Source organism: Ips typographus, linkage group LG9, assembly GCF_016097725.1.
Source record: "Ips typographus isolate SLU linkage group LG9, UJ_Ityp_2.0, whole genome shotgun sequence".
Lineage (NCBI taxonomy): Eukaryota > Metazoa > Arthropoda > Insecta > Coleoptera > Curculionidae > Ips > Ips typographus.
Window position 1 is genome coordinate 1,924,255 of NC_138430.1, and position 27,831 is coordinate 1,952,085.

The following is a 27,831-nucleotide window of genomic DNA, read 5'->3' on the forward strand; positions in this document are numbered from 1 at the left end:
ATTTGATTTGATTGATTGATAATGAAACCTTTAAAAAATCTGAAACTTGATCACCCTGTATCTCGGTATCAACGCATTTTCAGACACATCTTTATTACAACTTTCTGCTTAAAATCCAATACTCTAAGCATGGTATAGGTTTGGCCGTTTATTCACCCTGTAGAATGTATCTCTAATAATAATAAATCCTTAAAATTGAACTTACTGGAACATCGCATTGCTCTGTGCTGACATTTGGTAAACTGGATCGTAAGGTCCAATCCTCAATTCCAAAGTGATGTCATAAGGAGGATTGCTTTCGCCCACCGCCTTACCCAATGAGAAGAACACAAGGGGGAACCAAATGATTCCGATTATGCCCACTAGAAGCCCACCTCCCATTAGGTATTTGACTAGGTAACCTTTTTTCGTCCCTCTGGGTTGCGGATACTCTTCCTCCATATTTCGTTGGCACTAAATTTGGTTTGCTAGAGTTTCCAGTGCAAAAATCATTAAAATGCCCGTTTGCACAAGCCGGTTTTAGGGATCTCTACGTCTTAGGTTAAGAACAACGTTAGGTAGAACCCTGTTTCTGTTGCGCCATCTGAATTCTGATCCCTAACTAACTCTGTTACAGTTTTAGGTGGTCGTTTCTGAGCCCCTAACAGTTCCCTAGAATTAACTGGCAGCAGAGTGACAAAAATGGTTGTTTATTTCTCAAATTAGCAGTAAAATAATTAGGATTTTACTATTTTTCAGGTATAATAGATGCGTTTCGCGAAAATCTTTGGTTTTCCAAAGAAAGTGCGTGAAACGTCTAACTATTTCGACGAACTGGACAATTTCGCGATTTTCCGTCGTTTTCACGCTCCATGAATCCAGCAGAGCTTTTTTGACGTCACAATGATGTAATTTGACAATCAGTCAAATTATGGTTTTGCCAAATTACGTCATTGTGACGTAATTCATGGAGCGTATTTTATACTTAATACATTACGAATTCCATTTTTAATCTTAGAACGGTCACGTGACCATTTGTACCTTAAAATGCGTCACGTGATTGAAAGTTTAAAAACTAAAAAAAAACGGCCACGTGATCTTTAAAATTAAATTGAATTATTGAAAACAGTCACGTGACCGTTCAAATAATATTTTGTCATTTTCAGTCACGTGGTCTACAGGACACCGTTTTGGCATTACAACAGAGTCACGTGACCTTTAAAAATAAATTTGATTATTCAAAATGGTCATGAGACTTTACGAACTGTAAAAAGAGTCACGTGTGACTCTTCAAATAATATTTTTGACATCTAAAACAGTCACGTGATCTGCTTTAGGATTTCGGTTTGACATGAAAACGTTTTGAATTGAAAATGGCCAATCTGCGCTATAAAGAGAGTAACGTGTGTCTTTAAAAATATAAATTGAAACTAAAAAACGATCACGTGATCCTTTAAATAGCATTTTGACATTTAAAACTGTCATGTGACATTATGAATTCCATTTTTAATATTAAAAAAAGTCACGTGACCTTCACGGTTCGTTTTGACGTTAAAAGAGTCACGTGAACTAAAAACTAAATTTGATTATTGAAAATCGTCGCGTGACCATTTGAACAGAGGAGCCAAGTAATTTAAAAAAAAATCCCAGTATAAACTGAAAAACGGTCACATGCCCTTTAAATAGTCAAGACAGTCACGTGACCTTAAGGAACGTTAAAAAAGAGTCACGTGACCTTTAAAAATAAATTTGATTATTAAAAATTGTCATGCGCCTTTACGAACCGTAGAAAGAGTCACGTGACCTTTAAAAATATATTTTAGACATCTAAAACAGTCACGTGACCTTTAGGATCCCTGTAAGACGTCAAAACGTTTTGACTGAAACTTGATTATTGAAAATCGTCACGTGACCATTTGCACATTAAAAGGAGTCCTGTAATTAAAAAAAAAACAGTTTAAACTGAAAAACAATCACGTGATGCTTTAAAAACCATTTTGACAGTTAAAACTGTCACGCGACATTATAAATTCCATTTTTAATCTTAAAAAAGTCACGTGACCTTCAGGATTCGTTTTGACGTTAGAAGAGTCGCGTGACCTAAATGTTGAAATTGATTATTGAAAATCGTCACGTGACCATTTGCACAAAGGAGTCATAAACTGAAATACGGTCACGTGATCCTTTAAACAGAATTGTGCTATTTACAATCACGTGACCATTTGCACATTAAAAGGAGTCACGTTATTTTAAAAATCTCAGTACAAACTGGAAAACAGTCACGTGGCCCTCTGTAAACAGTATTTTGCCATTTAAACGGTCACGTGACCTTACGGATTCCGTTTTGACATTAAATAAAAAGTCACGTAAACTAAAAAAATGAAAATCGTCACGTGACCATTTGAAAAAAAAAATCAGTTCAAACTGAAAAACGGTCACGTGATCTTCTAAACAGAATTTAGCCATTTACAGTCACGTGACCATTTGCACATTAAAAGGAGTCGCTATTTTAAAAATCTCAATTCAAACTGAAAAACGGTCACGTGACCCTTTAAACAGTATTTTATCATTTACAGGCACACGTGACCTTCAGGATACCGTTTTGTCATTACAAAAGAGTCACGTGACCTTTAAAAATAAATTTGATTATCAAAAATTGTCATGCGACTTTATAAACTGTAAAAAGCGTCACGTGAGACTCTTCAAATAATATCTTTGACATATAAAATAGTCACGTAATCTTTTGAAGGTTTTGAATTGAAAATTAATAATTAAAGTATCACGTGATCCTTTAAAGAACATTTTAACAGTTAAAACTGTCACGTGACATTAAAAAATTCCGTTAGAAGTCACGTGAGCTAAAAATTAAACTTGATTAATGAAAATCGTCACGTGACCATTTGCACATTAAAAGGAGTCCTGTAATTAAAAAAAAAATCAGTTCAAACTGAAAAACGGTCACGTGATCCTTTAAACGGAATTTTGCCGTTTACAGTCACGTGACCATTGGCACATTAAAGGAAATCACGTTAATTTAAAAATCTCAGTTCAAATTGGAAAACCGTCACGTGACCCTTCAAACAGAATTTTGCCATTTACAGTCACGTGACCATTTGCACATTAAAAGGAGTCACGTTATTTTAAGAATCTCAGTTCAAACTGGAAGACAGTCACGTGACCCTCTGTAAACAGTATTTTGCCATTTAAACAGTCACGGGACCTTTCGGATTCCGTTTTGACATTAAATAAAAAGTCACGTAAACTAAAAACTGAAAATCGTCACGTGACTATTTGCACATTAAACGGAGTCCTGTAATTAAAAAAAAAATCAGTTCAAACTGAAAAACGGTCACGTGATCCTTTTAACGGAATTTTGCCATTTACAGTCACGTGACCATTTGCACCATAAAAGGAGACACGTTATTTTAAAAATCTCAGTTCAAACTGGAAAATGATCACGTGACCCTCTGTAAACAGTATTTTATCATTTACAGTCACACGTGACCTTCAGGATACCGTTTTGTAATTACAAAAGAGTCACGTGACCTTTAAAAATAAATTAAATTATCAAAAATTGTCGTGCGTCTTTATAAACTGTAAAAAGCGTCACGTGACCTGCTTTAGGATTCCGGTTTGACGTGAAAAGGTTTTGAATTGACAATTAATAATTAAAGGATCACGTGATCCTTTAAAGAACATTTAAACGGTTAAAACTGTCACGTGACACTAAAAATTCCGTTAGAACGCTGACGTTTAGAAGTCACGTGAGCTAAAAATTAAACTTGATTATTGAAAATCGTCACGTGACCATTTGCATCATAAAAGGAGGCACGCTATTTTAAAAATCTCAGTTCAAACTGGAAAACGGTCACGTGACCCTCTGTAATCAGTATTTTGCCATTTATACAGTCATGTGACCTTTCGGATTCCGTTTTAATAGAGTTTTAGCTTAAATTTGGCGATTTTCTAAAGACTTTCAGTTGATTTCCCATAAAACGCCTGCCAAATTTATAAGAAAGCGTGCTTTAATGGCCTTCAAAAAGTTTCAAACAGCTGTTTTTGACATTTCATTTTAAATTGAGATTTGAGGTTAGATTTTAATCGCAGATGACAGACGAAATATTACTACAATAGGGAGGTCTCGTAACACTAATAGCAATTTGACTGCTAAATGAAAAATAAGTAATTTCATTCAAATCGTACCGTAAAATACCAGCTCGCTGACCGAATATAGATTATCCAAATAAATGGAAATAAATTAGGAATAATCCTAAAAAAAATGAATTTTTTCGACGGTATTGGATACTTGATGGCGTTTGGCAACAGCGCGCTGAAAATATGATGGTCTACTTGATATTTTTTTCGTTTTCTGTCTTTGTCCCGCGCATGCAATTATCTACGTTTCTCTGTTCGTTACACGGTTTTCCTATGGTCGGTTTGGATTGTGTTGCTTTGTTTGTGTTTATTATTTTTTTATAGTAAAACCAACTCGTTAGTCCCATAAATCAACTTCTAACGTGCCTTCGGTCAATGTCATTGATATTTCGACAAATCTAGTAATGTCACCAGACAATTTAAATATTCCTAGATCTATACCTAAAGATGCAATGTTGCCAGCGAGCTTAAGTTCCCTTACTAGGTAGGGTTGAAATAAATACCACCATTAACATGGGAAAATGGTTTTTTGATAGTATTTAGAGGCTTCTGTCCATTTTAAACAATTTTTCTAAGGTTTAGGACTCTCGTAGAGTCCTTTGACAACTTTTAGGAGGATCTCAATATAGTTTAAAGGCGTCTGCCCATTTTAAACCATTTTCTAAGGTTTAGAACTCTTGTAGAATCCTCTGACATTTTTTATTTTTTATAATCTGAAGATATTATTACATATAATAAACAATTTGTAATTTACTAACAATTGTCAAAATAACTATCAAAAATCTCAGAAACACGTCTTGTTTCGAAAACTGTGTTAAACTGTAACTCTTCAAATTCTAGTAAATTTTGACAGTTTTCACACATTAGTCACATAATGAGATATCATATAATTTTTGGAGGAGCACATTTTGACAGTCAGGGACAAAATCCTCTGTAAAACCCACTTGGAGTTAGAAAATGACTGCTTCAAGCACAATTTTGGAATTCTCATTAAATTTCCTATCCAATAACCTAAAAGACACTACAAAATTTGGTACAGTCAGGAAGAAAAGCGGTCTCAAAGTTTGAACTGACATAAACACAGTTTGAAAGGACAGCCAGGGATAGAATCGCCTGTAAAACCCACTTGGAGTTAGAAAATTACTGCTTTAAGCACAATTTTGAAATTCTCATTAAATTTCCTATCCAATAAACTAAAAAAGCACTAAAAAATTTGGTAGTCAGTGAGAAACACGGTGATAGAAAGTTTGAACTGCCACAAACACAGTTTGAAAGGACAGTCAGGGACAGAATCGCCTGTAAAACCCACTTGGAGTTAGAAAATTACTGCTTTAAGCACAATTTTGGAATCCTCATTAAATTTTCTATCCAATAACCTGAAAAAACATAACCAAATTTAGTACAGTCAGCGAGAAAAGCGGTGTCACAGTTTGAACTGACATAAACACAGTTTGAAAGGACAGTCAGAGACAGAATCGCCTGTAAAACCCACTTGGAGTTAGAAAATGACTGCTTTAAGCACATTTTTGGTATCCTCATTAAATTTATTATCCAATAACCTAAAAGACACTACAAAATGGCTACTGATAAAGTGTTTTTATCACGATTTATTTGTATTTTCTTCGCATTATGTGGGTAGTAACTCAAAATTATTACTAAATAAACTTGTTTTGAATGTTATGATTACAGAATGACTGACAGCGATTTGTTATGATTTTGAAAGGTTGGTAGCACGGCCGGATATAAACTTTCCTTAACGACCGCTTGGGGCGAGATTTAAAATTTCCGAATTTTAGATTCGTTTTTCGTCTTAATGGTCAAATCTACGGTATTGAAAAAATTACGAGTTGATAGCCGAAAATGTGCTCTACAACTTTTATCTAAAGCCTTTTTCCATTAAATAAAACGTACAGGCGCAAAAAAATTAAAACCGTTTTCCCATGTTAATCTCCTATGTCCAGGGTACTCTTGGACACCTAGTATAAGGTGCAAACAAATGTTATGTTAGGGCAATATGTAAAAATTAGGGAAACCCTAGTAAAGTAGAGTATTACCAAATGATATTTATGTGCAAACGGGCATAAACAACTTACCTTTAAAGTAAATATGTGGGAGAAAATATCTTCCATTTTAAGCCAATCGAAAACGCCCATTGAAGTTTCGGTCCACATCCAATCCATTACTGATCTTAATTCGAACAAGAACGGAACGTACATAAAACCTTTAAACAGAAACATGTTGACCATACTGTAGCCTTTACACAAACAGTTTCCCAATATTCTGGACGGGTATCCGCAACGGATTTGGAATGCAGACAGTAAGAAATAAATACATTTGACCATGTAGTACACTTGAGGTGGAATAACGGTTTTGAACTCCCTGAAATTAAAACAGTAGTCACCAAACAGGCGGAGGGTTACTTTATGGTAGTGATGGGCGTAAATTCACCGTGACCGGTAAGGTAAAGTAGAATTGGAACAGTAAAATTCAGTGTGACAGGAAAATTTACCAATTTTACCAGTCAATTTATGGGTAATGATTCTTTGTCAGAATCTCTCTCTTTTGACACTACGGACAGATGTCACGTGGTTTTTGGAAGATAATTTAGCTAGGCAGTCACCTGTCCACTGTCAAAATAACTGTCATAAATCTCAGAAACACGTTTTGCAATGAATACTGCAAGAAAACTTTTCTAAACCTTGATTTTTAAAACTTTTGAGCACCAGTTTGATAGCTTGCTTGTCAAAACCCACCTCGAGTGACAAAATGACACATTTTTGGAATTTTCATTACATTTTTCAAACAAAAACCTGAAAAGCACTACAAAGTTTAGTACAGTCAGGGAGAAAAGTGGTGTCAAAGTTTGAACTGTCAAAAACACAGTTTGAAAGGACAGTCAGCACCAAAACCCCTTGTAAAACCCACTTGAATGATAAAATGACTGTTTTAAGCACATTTTTGGAATCCTCATTAAATTTTCTATCCAATAACTTCAAAAAACACTACAAAATTTGGTACAGTCAGGGAGAAAAGCGGTGTCAAAGTTTGAAAGGACAGCCAGGGACAAAATTCCCTGTAAAACCCACTTGAAATGAGAAAATGACTGTTTTAAGCACATTTTTGGAATCCTCATTAAATTTTGTATCCAATAACCTCAAAAAACACTACAAAATTTGGTAGAGCCATGGAGAAAAGCGGTGTCAAAGTTTGAACTGCCAGAAACACAGTTTGAAAGGACAGCCAGGGACAAAATCCCCTGTAAAACCCACTTGGAATGAGAAAATGACTATTTTAAGCACATTTTTGGAATCCTCATTAAATTTCCTATATAATAACCTGAAAAAACACTACAAAATTTGGTGCAGTCAGGGAGAAAAGTGGTGTCAAAGTTTGAACTGTCAAAAACACAGTTTGAAAGGACAGTCAGCACCAAAACCCCTTGTAAAACCCACTTGGAATGAGAAATTGACTGTTTTAAGCACATTTTTGGAATTGTTATTAAATTTCCTGCCCAATAACCTGAAAAACATTACAAAATTTGGTACAGTCAGGGAAAAAAGTGGTGTCAAAGTCTGAACCGCCAGAAACACAGTGTGAAAGAACAGCAAGGGATAAAATCCCCTGGAAAATCCACTTGGAGTGAAAAAATTACTGTTTTTAACACATTTTTGGAATCGTCATTAAATTTCCTATCCAATAACCTGAAAAAACATTACAAAATTTGGTAGAGTCATGAAGAAAAGCGGTGTCAAAATTTGAACTGCCAGAAACACAGTTTGAAAAGACAGTCAGGGACAAAATCCCCTGGAAAGTCCACTTGGAGTGAGAGAATTACTGTATTAAGCACATTTTTGGAATCCTCATTAAATTTTCTATCTAGTAACCTCAAAAAACACTACAAAATTTGGTACAGTCAGGAACAAAATCGCTGTCAAAGTTTGAACTGCCAGAAACACAGTTTGAAAGGTCAATCAGAGACAAAATCCCCTGTAAAACCCACTTGGAGTGAGAAAATGACTGTTTTAAACCCATTTTTGGAATCCTCATTAAATTTCCTATCCAATAACCTGAAAAATACTACAAAATTTGGTACAGTCAGGGAAAAAAGTGGTGTCAAAGTTTGAACCGCCAGAAACACAGTGTGAAATGACAGCAAGGGATAAAATCTCCTGGAAAATCCACTTGGAGTGAAAAAATTACTGTTTTTAACACATTTTTGGAATCGTCATTAAATTTCCTATCCAATAACCTGAAAAAACATTACAAAATTTGGTACAGTCATGAAGAAAAGCGATGTCAAAATTTGAACTGCCAGAAACACAGTTTGAAAAGACAGTCAGGGAAAAAATCTCCTGAAAAATCCACTTGGAGTGAGAAAATCACTGTTTTTAACACATTTTTGGAATCCTCACTAAATTTCCTATCTAATAACCTGAAAAAACATTACAAACTTTGGTACAGTCATGAAGAAAAGCGGTGTCAAAGTTTGAACTGCCAGAAACACAGTTTGAAAGGTCAATCAGAGACAAAATCCCCTGTAAAACCCACTTGGAGTGAGAAAATGACTGTTTTAAACCCATTTTTGGAATCCTCATTAAATTTCCTATCCAATAACCTGAAAAATACTACAAAATTTGGTACAGTCAGGGAAAAAAGTGGTGTCAAAGTTTGAACCGCCAGAAACACAGTGTGAAATGACAGCAAGGGATAAAATCTCCTGGAAAATCCACTTGGAGTGAAAAAATTACTGTTTTTAACACATTTTTGGAATCGTCATTAAATTTCCTATCCAATAACCTGAAAAAACATTACAAAATTTGGTACAGTCATGAAGAAAAGCGATGTCAAAATTTGAACTGCCAGAAACACAGTTTGAAAAGACAGTCAGGGAAAAAATCTCCTGAAAAATCCACTTGGAGTGAGAAAATCACTGTTTTTAACACATTTTTGGAATCCTCACTAAATTTCCTATCTAATAACCTGAAAAAACATTACAAACTTTGGTACAGTCATGAAGAAAAGCGGTGTCAAAGTTTGAACTGCCAGAAACACAGTTTGAAAGGTCAATCAGAGACAAAATCCCCTGTAAAACCCACTTGGAGTGAGAAAATGACTGTTTTAAACCCATTTTTGGAATCCTCATTAAATTTCCTATCCAATAACCTGAAAAATACTACAAAATTTGGTACAGTCAGGGAAAAAAGTGGTGTCAAAGTTTGAACCGCCAGAAACACAGTGTGAAATGACAGCAAGGGATAAAATCTCCTGGAAAATCCACTTGGAGTGAAAAAATTACTGTTTTTAACACATTTTTGGAATCGTCATTAAATTTCCTATCCAATAACCTGAAAAAACATTACAAAATTTGGTACAGTCATGAAGAAAAGCGATGTCAAAATTTGAACTGCCAGAAACACAGTTTGAAAAGACAGTCAGGGAAAAAATCTCCTGAAAAATCCACTTGGAGTGAGAAAATCACTGTTTTTAACACATTTTTGGAATCCTCACTAAATTTCCTATCTAATAACCTGAAAAAACATTACAAACTTTGGTACAGTCATGAAGAAAAGCGGTGTCAAAGTTTGAACTGCCAGAAACACAGTTTGAAAGGACAGCCAGGGACAAAATCCCCTGTAAAACCCACTTGGAATGAGAAAATGACTATTTTAAGCACATTTTTGGAATCCTCATTAAATTTCCTATATAATAACCTGAAAAAACACTACAAAATTTGGTGCAGTCAGGGAGAAAAGTGGTGTCAAAGTTTGAACTGTCAAAAACACAGTTTGAAAGGACAGTCAGCACCAAAACCCCTTGTAAAACCCACTTGGAATGAGAAATTGACTGTTTTAAGCACATTTTTGGAATTGTTATTAAATTTCCTGCCCAATAACCTGAAAAACATTACAAAATTTGGTACAGTCAGGGAAAAAAGTGGTGTCAAAGTCTGAACCGCCAGAAACACAGTGTGAAAGAACAGCAAGGGATAAAATCCCCTGGAAAATCCACTTGGAGTGAAAAAATTACTGTTTTTAACACATTTTTGGAATCGTCATTAAATTTCCTATCCAATAACCTGAAAAAACATTACAAAATTTGGTACAGTCAGGGAGAAAACCGGTGTTAAAACTTTAACTGTCAGAAACACAGTATTTGTAATTTACCATTAATTTACTGGTAATTTACCGGTGAAATTTTCCTGGTAAACTAAAATATTTACATTACCGGCAATTGACCCACCACACTACTTTACATACTTTTCGGTTATCACCGGGAACAGTATAAACAACCAAATGTGCAGTATCACAATTTGGATAAATTGGAAAATCAGCTTTCCTAGGATGTTTCGTCGCAAGTAAATGGCTCGGTCTATTATGATCAGAGTGAATTGCAAAATTAACATAAACAGAAACATGGGCGGTACTCGATTCTCTTCCAAGTAAGCTTTGAATCCTCCGTCGCTGGTTTGTGACTGAAAATAATAACAAAGTTTTGGTTTTTCCACCCCATCATCCCCCCATCATGCGCGACCAGTAAATTCTACAATAGACTCGACTACCATAGTGGAATTTATGGTTCAAAATATAAACTTACGGTACAGTTTTGTGTGCTATTAAGTCTTGCTTTTCAATACGGTCACAAATAGAAATTCATGTTATTTAAAAAGTATAAAAACATTAAATTAAAGCAGATAACAAAACAGTAAAATTCACCAGACAACAGAATGCCAGTATTTGCGACTGCTATGCAGGAATATGGAAAATTTGGTATAAATAAGGCTCGACATTCGTTAGTAAGGCAGGCGGCCGGAGACGGTCAGAAGACTCCGTCTCGTGCCACAAAATGTAGTAGTCCCGATGTAATACAGATCTATTTAATTATTGTAGTATTGTGTGCATGTAAAAGGTATTGTTTAAAGTGTTACTTTTGGGAATGATTTTTGATGGTTTTATGGTATTAAAGTAATAAACGCACGCCTCGTGCAACTTACTGAATTCAAACGGTGACAATATTAAATCAACAGTACTATTTTACTAGATTGACCAGCAAAATTATTGAATTTTCCAGATATGAGCTAAAAACTTACCCCAAACGACGAGTAACCCACTAGCAGAACGAAAAAATTAATAAAATCGCACAGGAACATAAAAGTGTAAGCATCAGCGGCAACACGGGCCGTAGGATCTAACAGTTGTTGGAAGAAAATCCGAACGGATTCGGCATACTTGGCGGCTCTAAAGCAAACGTACCAAATCAAACTTTCCCGTCAAATTTTGGTTAAGAAACTTACCCCAACTTCAGTGAATCTGGTATATGATCGCAATGGTTAGCTTCGATAGTTTGTACGGATAATACTTGGTCCTCGTCGGAATCGTCTCCGTGAGGAGTAGCAACACCGTCGCCCTGGCCTTCTTCAGAGGTTACACTTTTCCTCTTACCGGAATGTTTTGAATCGTGATCCCCACTTAAAAGTAACCAGCTTAGTAATACGTTTAAGACAACAATCACACGGAAGTAACACAATAATTACTGTAAAATTTGTAAAAAAAATCAAAGTAGACATTCCTTGTTAGGAGTACTAAGACCCGGTTGTACAATGACAGTTCAAAGACCGGTTCAGTCATTGTCAGATTTGTCATTCCTTCGGAATCCGTGGCTGTTAATTAAGCCTTTTAAGAGGGACGTAATTTTGTGACCATAAAATGGAAATAAGAAGCAATGACAGGACAGCAATAGTAGATTATGATTAGGTGTCTCTGGGTCTGTCTTATAGAGTAGCTAATAACTATTTGGCCATTAAATTGTGTCCCAAAGATTAATTGTCGAATAAGTTGTATCTTTTTATGCATCTTACCCTCTTTTACTGTATTATTGCTTCTATTTTAAGATTTGACCCTAACTTGTTCTACTAAGCACAATTTTATTAGTTACCTAGGTTATACATTAAGCAAATAAATGAACATACCTTGAGTTGTGCAAAGATCTACTATTGGTGGGAGCTGAAATAGTGCTTCCGTTAGCGCCAACAGGAACCAGTTGACCGTCCACCAATCGATATTCACCTTCCGTTATCGACATGGCCGCTATTTGACCTGTAGGTTCACTGGTTGACTTCCAAATACCCATCGATTTTAACATCATTCTGAAATTATTCATTCGTAATATTTATAGCGCTGGACAATTCACGGAGATATTTATTTTTTGGAGAAAATGTCAAGAATTTTAGGTAAATTTAAGAGAATGCTGAAGAAAAGCACGTCAAAAACAACAATTCAGGCGATGGACTATGTGGGAATCCACACTATGTTTATAGATCCACAGAGCCAAATTTGACAGTTCTGAAGTTAAGTAACACTTTTCTTACGTCACGTGACAGCCGTCATAACTGTCAAAAACTCACTCAGCAGTAACTTAAAAGTATAAAATGCTTTTCTTTGAGGAATTACACCCTAAGTTGTATTCACAGCTCCATGAAGCCAAATTTGATACTTGGGGAGTTAAGGAACTCTTTTATACTTTTATTGCGTCACGTGACAGCTGTCATAACTGTCAAAAACTCACTCACTAGTGACTTAAAAGTATAACATACCAAATAGATATGTTTCTTTAAGGAATTGCACTGTAAGTTGTGTTTACAGCTCTATGGAGCCAAATTTGACAGTTGGGACGTTAAGGAACAGTTTTATACTTTTATTACGTCACGTGAGCTGTCATAACTGTCAAAATTCACTCACCAGTGACTTAAAAGTATAAAATGCCATGTAGATGTGTTTCTATGAGGAATTGCACTGTAATTTGTGTTTACAGCTCCATGAAGCCAAATTTGACAGTTGGAACGTTAAGAAACACTTTTATATTTTTCTTATGTCACGTGACAGCTGTCATAACTGTCAAAATTCACTCACCAGTGACTTAAAAATATAAAATTTCAAATAGATATGTTTCTTTAAAGAATTGCACTGTAATTTGTGTTTACAGCTCCATGAAGCCAAATTTGACAGGTGGAACGTTAAGGAACTCTTTTATACTTTTCTTACGTCACGTGACAGCTGTCAGAACTGTCAAAACTCACTCACCAATGACTTAAAAGTATAATATGCCAAATAAACGTGTTTCTGTGAGAAATTGCACTGTAATTTGTGTTTACAGCTCCATGAAGCCAAATTTGACAGTTGGGACGTTAAGGAACACATTTATACTTTTCTTACGTCACGTGACAGATGTCATAACTGTCAAAATTCACTCTCCAGTGACTTAAAAGTATAAAATGCCAAATAAATTTGTTTCTTTGAGGAATTGCACTGTAAGTTGTGTTTACAGCTCCATGAAGGCAAATTTGATAGTTGGGACATAAAGAAATTCTTTTATACTTTTCTTACGTCACGTGACAGCTGTCATAACTGTCAAAACTCACTCACCAATGACATAAAAATATAAAATTCCAAATAGATATGTTTCTTTAAGGAATTGCACTGTAAGTTGTGTTTATAGCTCCATGCAGCCAAATTTGACAGTTGGGACGTTAAGAAACACTTTTATACTTTTCTTACGTCACGTGACAGATGTCATAACTGTCAAAATTCACTCATCAATGACTTAAACGTATAAAATGCCAAATAGATGTTTTTCTTTGAGGAATTTCATTGTAAGTTGTGTTTACAGTTCCATGGAGCCAAATTTGACAGTAGGGACGTTAAAGAACACATTTATACTTTTCTTACGTCACGTGACAGCTGTCATAACTGTCAAAACTCACTCACCAGTCACTTAAAAATATAAAATTCCAAATAGATATGTTTTTTTGAGGAATTGCACTGTAAGTTGTGTTTACAGCTCCATGAAGCCAAATTTGACAGTTGAGACGTTAAGAAACACTTTTATATTTTTCTTACGTCACATGACAGCTGTCATAACTGTCAAAACTCACTCACCGGTGACTTGAAAGTATAAAATGCCAAATGGATGCTTTTCTTTGAGGAGTTGCACTGTAAGTTGTGTTTACAGTTCTTTGGAGCCAAATTTGACAGTAAGGACATTAAGGAACACATTTATACTTTTCTTACGTCACGTGACAGCTGTCATAACTGTCAAAATTCACTCACCAGTTACTTAAAAGTGTAAAATGCCAAATAGATGTGTTTCTGTGAGATTTATAGCTCCATGGAGGCAAACTGGTCAGTTGGGACGTTAATGAACATTTTTATACTTACGTCACTTAACGTCACAACTGTCAATTTCGCTCCATAGAACTATAAATACAATGTGCAGCGTGACTTATCCAAGCTATAGAATTATTTTGAATTGGCAATTTTGCGATACAGCTGCGTCATTTTTGACAGCTGTCAGGTGACGTAAAAAACATATAAAAGTGCTGTTAATGCGATAACTGTTTAAATTCAACTCTATGAAGCCATAAATACTATTTGCAATGCAATATTTATCAAAGAAATACAACTAAAATGCGTATTTCAGTTGTACGTTAGAGGTGAATGAGTTTTGACAACTGACAGCTGTCGGGTGACGTAAAAAACATATCAAACTGTCACCTAGCAGCACAAATGTCAAACTTGGGACTCTAATGAGGTGTAAATACAAGGTCCAACTGCATAACAGTTTGATAGTTTCATGTCACTGCTGAATGAGTTTTAATAGTTATAACAAACCTGTCACCTGACTAAAAGTCACGCCGTGAACTGTCATTTAACGCCACACCTGTCAAATTTAACACTCCATACGAATAACTATTTGCGGCGCGATTCATCAAAGACAACGCGACTATTTGACATTTTACAGAATCAATACACTTTTCATGCACCCCCTGTATAGTAGCGGCACTGAGGGACTGTGAAACTTTCAGGGATGAGTTTAGCAGTTCTTTACGGACATTTTTGCACTCTTTGAAATTTTTGGTAACTTTCACAGTTTCTGAGCTATTGAGCAAAACTGGTTTAAGACAACAAATTTTCAAATCAGGTGAAATTGTAGTAGTTGAAATTTGAGCACCCTGTAACTCAGTTATTTTTAGGAGTTCACGGAGGTTGAACCACTCAAATTAACCGTCTTGAGGTCCTCTTTCCAGCGGTGTAAAGCAAAAAATTCCATCTTAAATATTAACCGACTTACCTATGGAAGAATACAGCCAACAACAAAACCAAGTCCCAATTGGCGTAGTTTTTCTGTCTCTGTATTCCAATAATGTTAGGAGGAAAGAACGGATTGTTCCCGTACAAATTTTCGTTCCAAGGAATGATATCCATTTGGAACATGCATTTAATTAAAACCACGAGCTGCAAAACAAAACGCATTACACACGAATCTCGCTATAACTGTGCAAAGCGTACCTCTGTATACGCAATGATGGTAACCCAAAACGTTTTTGACGGTCTTGGTATGGTCAAAGACCCCCAGAAGAACACCATCAAGGGCAATGGTAAGGAGAGAAAAGTTGCGGTTTTGGCTTGGTTCAGAAATATGGCAAAGTAGCACAGCCATTCGGATCGGCTCATCACAACGTACCAAATGGCCAGAAGCAGTCTGACAACAGGAGGCTGATCGTCTGAGGACATTTCCTCGCCGAAATCATCTTTCTGCGAACTTGAAGTTCTCCTACAAAACGTTAGTTCTGTTGATTTAGTGTACAGTGTCAGTTTATGCAGAGACAACATCAAGAAGTGCCACAAGAAATGTGATATCAATAAAATAATAACGATCAAAGCGTAGTAAGAGTAAGAGCGGAAGCTTCACCAGAGGTGTTGGTATAACAATTTAATTGAAAAAAAACCATTAGTGATGGGCGTAAATTTACTGTTTACCGGTAAGGTAATAGTATATTACATACTCAGGTGGAAAGTGTTTGAATTTCAGAAATTAAACTTTCCACCGTGGTTTGTGTACTATTTTATTTTCAACAATTAATCAAAATCTCATCAAACTTTTAATAAATCATTCAGAATGAAACATTGATTGCTAATAGTCTCTAACAATAAGGTAGTATAGGTGTAGGAGTAGTTATGACGTCAACCACACAAAACGACTGGTGATTAATTTACAATCTTGACAACGTCATTATTCTGCTATTCTGTCATTCATATTTTGAGCTAAAACGTTTCTTAAAGTGCTTTTTCTGAGGAGATTTCTCAGAAGACTCATCATTATCTGAGCTGCGAGCTGTTGCAGAGGTTGCGCCACAGTCTCTTCACTCATATGACAAAACGCATATTGACATTCACCCGGGTGGAAAGTGACATTTACTCGGGTGGAAAGTAAAAGCAGGTAATTTTCATCTTTCCACCCGGTTTACACATAAGAAATAACGTTATTACATACCTGGTTGAAGATAAAGTAAAATTCAGTGTGACAGAAGAATTTACCAATTTTAGCAGTACATTTGAGGGTATTTATTGATAAAAAAATAAAAGAAATAAATTCTGTCATGGCTGTCATTAATTGATTTGTTACTTATTGTTTTAGAGATTTTAGTTTTTCAATAATACAATAAATGAAGTAAAACTTATCTATCAAAGTGATTCTTGTAACGATCTTATAACTTTTTTTAAATTAAAATTTAAAGCTTAAAATGCATTTTAAGCTTTTTGTCACTTTTCCTTATTATCTCATGTTTAAATTATGACAAATAAGATGTTTTTGAGATGAGAAAACAAGATGAATCTGAAGATATTATATTATTTAAACAATTTTATTTGTAATTTACTGACAATTGTCAAAATAAGTCTCAGTAACACGTTTGGTGTTAAACTGTAATTCTTGCAAATTCTGGGCAAATTTTGACAGTTTTGATATTGGGGACAATTATCACATGGTTTTTGGTGGATAATTTAGCTAGGCAGTCACGTGACCACTGTTATAAATCTCAGAAGCACGTTTTGTATCGAATGCTGCCAGAGAACTTTTCTAAACTCTGATTGATGCAACTTTTGAGCACAGTTTGACGATCGAATTTCTGGTCAAACCCACTTGGAGTGAGAAAATGACTATTTTAAGCACATTTTTGGAATGCTCATTAAATTTTCTATTCAATAACCTGAAAAAACACTCCAAAATTTGGTATAGTCGAGGAGAAAAGCGGTGTCAAAGTGTGAATTGCCAGAAAGACAGTTTGAAGGGACAGTCAAGGACAAAAAAGCCTGTGAAACCCACTTAGAGTGAGAAAATGACTGTTTTAAGCACATTTTTGGAATCCTCATTAAATTTCCTATCTGATAACATAAAAAAACACTACAAAATTTAGTACAGTCGAAGAGAAAAGCGGTGTCATAGTTTGAACTGCCAGAAAGACAGTTTGAAAGAACAGTCAGGGAAAAAATCGCCTGTAAAACCCACTTGGAGTGAAAAAATAACTGTTTTAAGAACATTTTTAGAATCCTCATTAAATTTTCTATCCAATAACATAAAAAAAGTACTACAAAATTTGGTACAGTCAGGGAGAAAAGCGGTGTCAAAGCTTGAACTGCTAGAAACACAATTTCAAAAGACAGTCAGGACAAAATCGCCTGTAAAACCCAGTTGAAGTGAGAAAATCACTGTTTTAAGAACATTTTTGGAATCCTGATTAAATTTCCTATCCAATAACCTAAAAAAACACTACAAAATTTGGTACAGTCAGGTAAAAAAGCGGTGTCAAAGTTGGAACTGTCAGAAACACAGTTTAAAAGAACAGTCAGGGACAAAAAGGTCTGTAAAACCCACTTGGAGTGAGAAAATGACTGTTTTAAGAACATTTTTGGAATCCTCATTAAATTTCCTATCCAATAACCTGAAAAAAGTACTACAAAATTTGGTACAGTCAGGGAGAAAAGCGGTGTTAAAGCTTGAACTGCTAGAAACACAATTTCAAAAGACAGTCAGGACAAAATCGCCTGTAAAACCCAGTTGAAGTGAGAAAATCACTGTTTTAAGAACATTTTTGGAATCCTGATTAAATTTCCTATCCAATAACCTAAAAAAACACTACAAAATTTGGTACAGTCAGGTAGAAAAGCGGTGTCAAAGTTGGAACTGTCAGAAACACAGTTTAAAAGAACAGTCAGGGACAAAAAGGTCTGTAAAACCCACTTGGAGTGAGAAAATTACTGTTTTAAGAACATTTTTGGAATCCTCATTAAATTTCCTATCCAATAACCTGAAAAAAGTACTACAAAATTTGGTACAGTCAGGGAGAAAAGCGGTGTCAAAGCTTGAACTGCTAGAAACACAATTTCAAAACACAGTCAGGACAAAATCGCCTGTAAAACCCAGTTGAAGTGAGAAAATCACTGTTTTAAGAACATTTTTGGAATCCTGATTAAATTTCCTATCCAATAACCTAAAAAAACACTACAAAATTTGGTACAGTCAGGTAGAAAAGCGGTGTCAAAGTTGGAACTGTCAGAAACACAGTTTAAAAGAACAGTCAGGGACAAAAAGGTCTGTAAAACCCACTTGGAGTGAGAAAATGACTGTTTTAAGAACATTTTTGGAATCCTCATTAAATTTCCTATCCAATAACCTGAAAAAAGTACTACAAAATTTGGTACAGTCAGGTAGAAAAGCGGTGTCAAAGTTGGAACTGTCAGAAACACAGTTTAAAAGAACAGTCAGGGACAAAAAGGTTTGTAAAACCCACTTGGAGTGAGAAAATGACTGTTTTAAGAACATTTTTGGAATCCTCATTAAATTTCCTATCCAATAACCTGAAAAAAGTACTACAAAATTTGGTACAGTCAGGTAGAAAAGCGGTGTCAAAGTTGGAACTGTCAGAAACACAGTTTAAAAGAACAGTCAGGGACAAAAAGGTTTGTAAAACCCACTTGGAGTGAGAAAATGACTGTTTTAAGAACATTTTTGGAATCCTCATTAAATTTCCTATCCAATAACCTGAAAAAAGTACTACAAAATTTGGTACAGTCAGGGAGCAAAGCGGTGTCAAAATATGAACTACCAGAAAGACAGTATTTGTAATTTACCATAATTTACTAGTAATTTACCGGTCAAATTTTGCCGGTAAAAATATGTACTTTCCCAGTAATACACCCATCACTAAAAAAGTTTGTAAGCAATTGAACATTATTCTACAGTCCTGGAAAAAACATCAAAACACCAAAAGAGCTGCCAATGCATTCGATGCTAGACGTAAAGCACACCGAAAAGTAGGGCTTGGTGCCGGTTACCTGGAGCAGCACGACGAATCCAGTCCTCTTTCCAAACTTGGTGCCAGTATTCGTATTTCAGGGACGGTGAGAACACTCGCCTTGCGCCTACACAGCCAACATACACAAGGCATACAGCCACCTACTTCACGAACTACTTGCATTCGAGTCGTCAATCCATTAACGTGTAAAGTATGGATTTACGACAGTTTCACAGTGAAGTAATAATGGAAGAAACCAATTTTTGAACCACGTTCTGTTCTCTTGATAATTAAGACTTTTTGAAATATTTTTTTGATGCCAGATACAGAGTAGAGATCAGAGTTTCCCTAACTTTGATTTATGATAGTATCTCCATTAATGACTATTAGTATTTATTTTGTTAAGACAATCACTCTCAAGACTGGGTTGTTCCAAAGATTTCCTTTCCTAAACCGTTGGACAACCTAATTCTAGTGATTCATCTAATTCAAAGCTAAATTGAAGAATTTACATAATGCCAAACAATTCTTTCTTCTCTGGATTGGTTAGGTTAGGCTCAGGTTTACCCATTAAGTTCAAAGAGTCCTCCTTCTACCTGCCAATCGGCTGCACCCAATTCTCTGGCTCTGTCTTCTGGGTTTCATCAAAGGATTTTTTATCCTGACCGCAGTAAAGACCTGGGGTTGTAACCCAAGCATTCGAAGATGAGCTACAGACAAGCTACTGCTAGGCATACACTTAGCAAATGCCTAGGCATAACAGGAGCCATGAGAATATGTCCCACAGCGGCAATGGAGGTCATGGTTGACCTCACGGTGCAGGGAGCCGCTGAGGCAGCTTTGCTTAGAATAGCTAGGAACGGAGTTGGAGGAGGATTGCTGGTAAGGAGAGCTTGGATATCAAAAAACATTCTACATCTGATGTATGAAACTATCAGGAAATTTAACTTTGTTCAGGACATACAAGGGAACATGAGTGTTTGGGCCAAGAACCAAATACTCGGAGCCAATGGGTAAATACAGATGAAGAAAGATGCGCTCAGTTCAGCATTGACAACGGCTATCGCAAGCAGGATATTGCAATTCTGACCAATAACAGCGCTGAGGGAGATAATAAAGTGACCTTGTCTGGGTTCTCCAACATTCTGGCTAAAAAAGGGACTGAGACTCTTTTTACGAGACCAGAACTCTTTCACGGCTTGGGGGATGTCACCTGTAAACACGAGTTCAAATTGTAGGAGGAACACGAAAGAGCCAAGCTCTGGGAACAACTCACTGGACTAAGGCATCCTAAGAAACTTCTTGGAGGTTCAAACCGGGAAAGGAGTAATGAGTTTCCAACAACCACGGAGACTGCAGATTCTGTGGGGATGAGGAAGAAACTCCTGAACTTCTGATGTGTGAATGTGATTCAGTCACAAAAGGACCAACTTGTTTGGTAGCAGGATCATCAACGATGGGGAGCTGAAAGAGGAACTGTGATGAGACTAGCCTCAGCCCTCAGATCCTATAGTAACGGGGGGTACAATAGGCTTAGGCAATAGGCTCTTTCCTATCCAGTTCAACTCAAATTGATCGTCCAAAACTCCTCATTTGTCGACAGCTCTGGAATAGGAGCAAACCAAAAAGAGCAGGGAAGAAAAGTCTAAATCGCCACGCGATAACTCATCGACAGTACTTATTGTTAGCACGTTTTTCCTCAAAATCTTCTTCTCCTTACGTTAGGACTGAGTCCTGTGTATCCATCAATGATCAGCCAGGAGCAGTTGGGATGCTAAAGACCAGCTTGCATACCATCTTATAGGTGGTTGTCCAGGAGGTCGAGACGTATTTGGTTTTTCTCTTTACCAGCTGATCATCTGGCATTCTGTCCACGTCTCCATTCTCTTCTTCGGCTTTTTCCTCATCTCACTACATCTTGGATCTCACATATTTTCCTTATTTCTTCCGTCCTGTTATTGATCTTAGTGTTCGCATTTCTGTTGTTCTTAAAAGTCGTTTGTTCGTTTGCTTGTGTGTATATTCTGACCTTATTCCTAGAGTTCTTATGATTATTCCGCCAGATTAAATCTCTCAGGTATTCTGATATTAATGGTGCCTTTGTTGTTTGGGCTTTCACTTCATCTTTTAGGTTCCTATTGCTTGTCATGTTTGCTTCTAGATATTTGGAAGACATCACTTGTTCTACACTCTGATCTTCTTCTTTCTTCTCGGTTCTCTAGATGCTGTGAGGGATTTTGGTTTTCTTTTTGCATTTTGAACGTTTCTGCTATTTGTGGGAATTTAAACAGAAGTCTCTGCGTCTTCCGAGATGATCACTGCATCATCAGCATAATATTTTAATTTCTTCAAATTAATTACCAATTAACGGACAGTACAAATTTTGACACGTAATTAGGAAATTATTTGATCTAAAAATATTCTGTTCCGACACTGTGAATAGTGAAAAATATTTAGTTAACGTGGCTCAAAAATTGATTTTTTCTTAAAATGGTGAACTAATATGAGACGCAAAGACTAAAACAATATGCGCGAAAAAAATGTCCAGAAAGTTGTACAGGGTGATTTGCTCAGACATTTGCTCTTATCCTTATCTCATCAACTGTTGATTTTATCAAAAAATGTCAAATATGAAAGTCCACGACCTGAAGGTTCTGCAGGATTTACTTTTTAATATTTTCCATATTTAATGTTATATACCTAACCTCAACACTTTACAAGCTTTCGAAATTTGGAACTATAAGCTGGCCAGCAAATAGTCCCCACCTAATATTGGACACGTTTCTGAGACATTGAGCAAAAACTACAAAAAACTCAAACAAAGTCAACTTTGACGCACTCTAGCGGCTAAACGGAGCAACTTAGCCGTGCCCGCTCAACGTCACGTGATAGCCCCATTCATTAGCTTCCGTTTGTTATACTGTGGTTTTATACAGGGTGTTTCAAATAAAGGTGTTATGGACGATTTTCTGAAAAAGTGCACGGAAATTTAGTCTGAATTAGGGATTTTTTGGACCTACTATACTAACGGCGACCATTTTGGATTTTGCTCAATCAAAGTGACTTTTTCAACTAATTTCAACCTGGGGAACACAAATCTAACGTCCATTTTGCTCTAACTGGCACCGTTTCGGAGAAGACCTGGAAATGATGTCAATTTTGACACTTTTTAAGGCGTGGCACCCTTGCGAAATGACATTTAGACAAATGACACTTTACGTCATTTTTGTACTATTAACCTGAAGGTATTTCGGCAGTTGGGGTTAATTTTGAAAATAAAAAATTTTCTGAAAAAAATCAAAATGTATCACCCTTGCAATATCTTGACAAATCTAGTTTTTAATTTTTCAAGGTGAAACGGTGCCTGATACCAAAAAAGTGTATTGAAGGTAAAAGTTGCATCCCATCAAAGTGCATTTGTGGTAAAAATTTCAGACCTCTAACCTGAAACGTTCTTGAGATATTGAGCAAAAACTGCAAAAAACTAAAGTCAACTTTGACGCTCTCTAACGGCTAAACGGGGCAACTCACCCATGGCCACTCGACGTCATGTGATAGCCCCATTCATTAGCTTTCTTTCGTTACACGGTGGTTTTATACAGGGTGTTTCAAATAAACGAGTTATGGACGATTTTCTGGAAAAGTGCACCAAAATTTTGCTCAAATTGGAAATTTCTGCTTTCGAGGGGGATGGTCAAAGTAAGGCTGCTAGAGCAAAAACAATTGAATATTGATACAAACATTTTACATCGAGTAGGCCTAGAATTTGACGTAGATTCCAAAAATCAAATAAAAAATTTGTCATCCCATTTGAAAAATTATAAGTTTGGTTTGTTGCTCGAATTTGGGACACCCTGTATATTGATGGATTATCTAAGAATAAAGTAGACGCAAATATCTACAAGATCCATTTTTGGTAATTTTTTGATAAATTAAAAATTAAACAATTTACGAGGATGTTAAAAATTCAATGAATCACCCTGTAAACTACTCCATTGTATTGTCAATAACTCGGTTATTTTGACAATTACGGGGTGGTTCAATATACCAATTTGTAGCCCTTCAACATCTCTTTTGACCACCCTGTATAGTGTTTTTTCCTAAAATGTCGAATAACTGAGTTATTTACTGTTAAAGCTGAGTTGTTTGCTGTAAAGTTTGAATTTGACAGTTTTCACTTTGACAGCCCATAACTCGGTTATTTTGACAGTTACAGGGTAGTTCAATATGCCAATTTGTAGCATTTGAAATTGTCTTTTGACCACCCTGTATAGCATATACAGGGTGTCCGGAAAATACGTGTACAACGTTTGACGACAGACTCCTGAAGTCAAAATATGTCGATCTAAGCCGACTTAGTTATATCCAAAATTGTCTCGTTTAGCCGGTAGAGGGCGTCAAAAATTTGTAAAAATATTGGGTACAATTTCATTTCTTAAAGAGTATTGATAAGTGTATTCAGCAAGATGGCGGTCATTTTACACATTTGCTTAAGTAATGTTTTTGGTTTACTTAGTTTCTTACAATAAATAATTTCAACTTTATTATACCTACTTTGATGTATGGAGGTAATTGTAAATTTTTTTTTTCCGGCGAAACAGCTCATCCACCGGGAAATATTAAAGAGGTAAAATAGCTTCAAAATACTTCCGGTCACTCGACAAAAATATCTGGGTTGTCATAACGCCGTTCATATAAAAAATGAGGAGAAATGTTGACGTATTATATCACTTTTATAACACTTCCACTTATTTACAGCCGGTGACTATACTACTAGAAAACGTCATTTTATAGTATTAGTCTACATACTAAAATTCATTAAAATCCATTAGCAGGTTTTCACGTAATTTAGTAAAAAACCAATATTTTTACAAATTTTTGACGCCCTCTACCGGCTAAACGAGACAATTTTGGATATAACTAAGTCGGCTTAGATCGACATATTTTGACGTCAGGAGTCTGTCGTCAAACGTTGTACACGTATTTTCCGGACACCCTGTATAGTAGCAATGTCACGCTACCGAAAAGTTAGGTATGGTATAACACTAAACATGGAAAATATTGCAAATAATAGTGGGAATCAGAATATCAAATAATAGGATGGAATATTCATTTAAAAAACTTAACTTTGTGTCTTATAGCTTTTTTGATCCACCCGGTATATTGCAAACTAAATCCTGCAAAACCTTCAGGTCCTGTACTTTAACAGTCAATAGTTCAAGAGATAAGGATAAGAGCAAATGTAACCAATCACCCTGTACTTCCACCATAACAATCTTGATAAACGATAATATTAGCGGAATTAATCTTTACGACTCATTAATTATTATTTTAGTGAAAAAATGTCTAAAAATCTAAAATGTACTGACACAAACTGAATTGCAAACGTTTTGAACAAAAATCGGTTCGGCTTGCAAATCTCAGTAATATCGAAACTCTATTATTTCTTTTCTTGTAATAATAGACAAATTTTTAAAACAATCAGGTACATGTTGTTGCTTATAGTGCTGAGTGATGTTTTTGGTATTCCAAAATCGGTTTAGATCTGTCAGCTTTAGTTGACCAATTCATCATAATGGTGTCTGTTCCTTCAATTAGTCTAGAAGCTTTCAAAAGATTTCAAAACAGTCTAGAAGCTTCCGTATGATTCTGGAGCAGTTGGAAAACTAAGATTTCCAGTTGTCTCTAAATCAGTCCAGAACCTTCAATATGCTCTTTAAACTGTTCTAAAACCTCCCAAGTGCTCTTGAAGTAGTCTAAAAAGATTTCATAAGCTTTAAAATACACTAGAAACTCCAAAAGCTTCCAAAACAGTGTCTAGAAGCTCCCAAATGCTCCTGAAGCAGCATAGAAGCTTTCAAGACTCTATGAAACAGTCTAAAGAGCCTCCAAATGCTCTAACTAGTCTAAAAGCTTTCAAAATAGTCTAGAAGCTTCCCTATGATTGTAGGGCACTTGAAAAGTAATACAATAATTTCTATAGAAGCGTCTAAAATTTCCAAATGCTTCTAAAGCAGTCCAGAACTGTCAATATGCTCTTTAAACTGTCCAAAAACCTTCGAAATGCTCTTGAAGTAGTCCGAAAAGATTTCAGAAGCTTTAAAACACTATAGAAACTTGAAAAGCGTCCAAAATAGTGTCTAGAAGCTTCCAAAAATGGCCCTGAAGCAGCATGGAGGTTTCCAAAAGCTTCTAGAACAGGCTAAAAGCTTCCAAATGGTCTTCAAATAGTTTAAAAGCTTTCAAAACAGTCCAAAAGCTTTCGTATGATTCTAGAGCAGTTTAAAGGGCTTGGAACAATTTTTAAAATTTCCAAATTCTTCTACAGCAGTCCAGAACTGTCAATATGCTCCTTAAACTGTCCAAAAACCTTCGAAATGCTCCTGGAGTAGTCTAAAAAGATTTCAGAAGCTTTAAAACACTATAGAAACTCGAAAAGCGTTCAAAATAGTGTCTGGAAGCTTCCAAAAATGGTCCTGAAGCAGCATGGAGGTTTCCAAAAGCTTCTAGAACAGGCTAAAAGCTTCCAAATGGTCTTCAAATAGTTTAAAAGCTTTCAAAACAGTCTAAAAGCTTCCGTATGATTCTAGAGCAGTTTAAGAGCTTAGAACAATTTGTAAAATTTCCAAATGCTTCTAAATCAGTCCAGAACTGTCAATATGTTCTTCAAACTGTCCAAAAACCTTCGAAATGCTCCTGGAGTAGTCCAAAAAGATTTCAGAAGCTTTAAAGCACTATAGAAACTTGAAAAGCATTCAAAATAGTGTCTAGAAGCTTCCAAAAATGGTCCTGAAGCAGCATGGAGGTTTCCAAAAGCTTCTAGAACAGGCTAGGAGCTTCCAAATGGTCTTCAAATAGTTTAAAAGCTTTCAAAACAGTCTAAAAGCTTCCGTATGATTCTAGAGCAGTTTAAGAGCTTAGAACAATTTTTAAAATTTCCAAATGCTTCTACAGCAGTCCAGAACTGTCAATATGTTCTTCAAACTGTCCAAAAACCTTCGAAATGCTCCTGGAGTAGTGCAAAAAGATTTCAGAAGCTTTAAAACACTATAGAAACTTGAAAAGCATTCAAAATAGTGTCTAGAAGCTTCCAAAAATGGTCCTGAAGCAGCATGGAGGTTTCCAAAAGCTTCTAGAACAGGCTAGGAGCTTCCAAATGGTCTTCAAATAGTTTAAAAGCTTTCAAAACAGTCTAAAAGCTTCCGTATGATTCTAGAGCAGTTTAAGAGCTTAGACCAATTTTTAAAATTTCCAAATGCTTCTACAGCAGTCCAGAACTGTCAATATGTTCTTCAAACTGTCCAAAAACCTTCGAAATGCTCCTGGAGTAGTCCAAAAAGATTTCAGAAGCTTCCAAAACACTATAGAAACTTCAAAAGCTTCCCACAGTATCTAGAAGCTTCAAAATGCTCCTGAAACAGCATAGAATCCTTTAAAATCTTTTGAAACTGTCTAAAAAGCTTCCTAGAAGAGTTTTGCTTTCTTTTTTCTCTAAGCGCTTCTTGTTCTAGTTTTGAACCTAACCCTACAAATACAACAGTCAACCTAACCGAAATCGGAACGTCAAACATGTCAAACGTCACAATAAAAGGTGGAGATTATTCCGTCCAATAGCAACGCTCAAAGCTAGCTACGTCATACTGGCCACGAAATAATCAATTTAAATCTAATCAGGACAGTTTCGTATAAACGTCAGCAAGTTTGATTTTTGGTCGAAATTTGAAAAGTACTTAATTTGTCCATATTAAAGGAAAAGAAATAAAAACAACTAACATCCTAAAATGTTAAAATATCCTTAATAAGCAATGTAAAGCAGTTTGATTGCATTGTAACGAGAATTGTGAAGGTGTTCAATACCTCTCCTCTTCATAACAGTAACAAGGAAGTGATGCCAGGACTTTTGTGCCAGTTTCCGCGCTATTTGAGCATTTATCATCGCAAACTCCGCTGCTCAGCACCGAAGTGGTCCTATAAGACACGCACATACCGCCAAACAACGGAAATTACAATCATTAGGATGGTATTGATTTTTTTCTAGCAATGTGATGATTTGAGGGTGAAAAAAATCTTGTTGTGAGGTACGATGTTAAAAAAGGTGGTTAAAAATTGAAAGGTTATATTAAAACAGACCTTTCGGCGAGCACGCCCTGTCTATACGAATCTGAAGAGCTGAACACCCCCATTACTGAAGATGCAGGTGAATCCTCGCTAGCCAATCAAAAAAACCTACTGTCTACACTAAGTTACTATTATACTGCTGTGCTATCAGACTCAGACACTCTCAAAACTACATTTTCAATTCTCATTATAAATAGTGATGGAAGTAAATTTACCGGTAAGGTAACGTAACATTCAGTGTGACAGGAAAATTTACCAGTAAATCTAAGTCTAATTAAAATTTGCTTGAAAGATAATAATTTTCCTGTCATGGCTGTCATTAATTTCTCATTAAAATACTTATTTCCCATATATTATCAAAATAAAATCCTGAAAACTGAAGACTGAATAAAGGGCTGTTTCCAATTGTTATTTATTGTTTTTTTCAGATTTTGGTTGAACATTATTTAATA

General features: G+C 35.7%; 1 protein-coding gene across 13 annotated transcripts in view; it reads right to left on the reverse strand.

The window, feature by feature from the left end:
* Piezo (piezo type mechanosensitive ion channel component) overlaps positions 1-27,831 on the reverse strand; it is a 127,251-nt gene that overhangs the window by 22,036 nt on the left and 77,384 nt on the right. For 9 of the 13 annotated variants that reach the window (XM_081987342.1, XM_081987350.1, XM_081987347.1 and 6 more), the window contains 10 exons: positions 27,119-27,229; positions 19,302-19,388; positions 15,477-15,741; positions 15,259-15,422; positions 12,101-12,277; positions 11,426-11,599; positions 11,222-11,369; positions 10,392-10,606; positions 6,228-6,513; positions 206-453 (listed from right to left, as the gene is read on the reverse strand). In XM_081987342.1, the coding sequence (XP_081843468.1) occupies positions 206-453; positions 6,228-6,513; positions 10,392-10,606; positions 11,222-11,369; positions 11,426-11,599; positions 12,101-12,277; positions 15,259-15,422; positions 15,477-15,741; positions 19,302-19,388; positions 27,119-27,229 (1,875 nt within the window). Of the gene's footprint in view, positions 1-205; positions 468-6,227; positions 6,514-10,391; positions 10,607-11,221; positions 11,370-11,425; positions 11,600-12,100; positions 12,278-15,258; positions 15,423-15,476; positions 15,742-19,301; positions 19,389-27,118; positions 27,230-27,831 lie in introns of those variants that run through there. The other 4 variants (XR_014179356.1, XM_081987353.1, XM_081987348.1 and 1 more) reach the window with 4 other exon arrangements.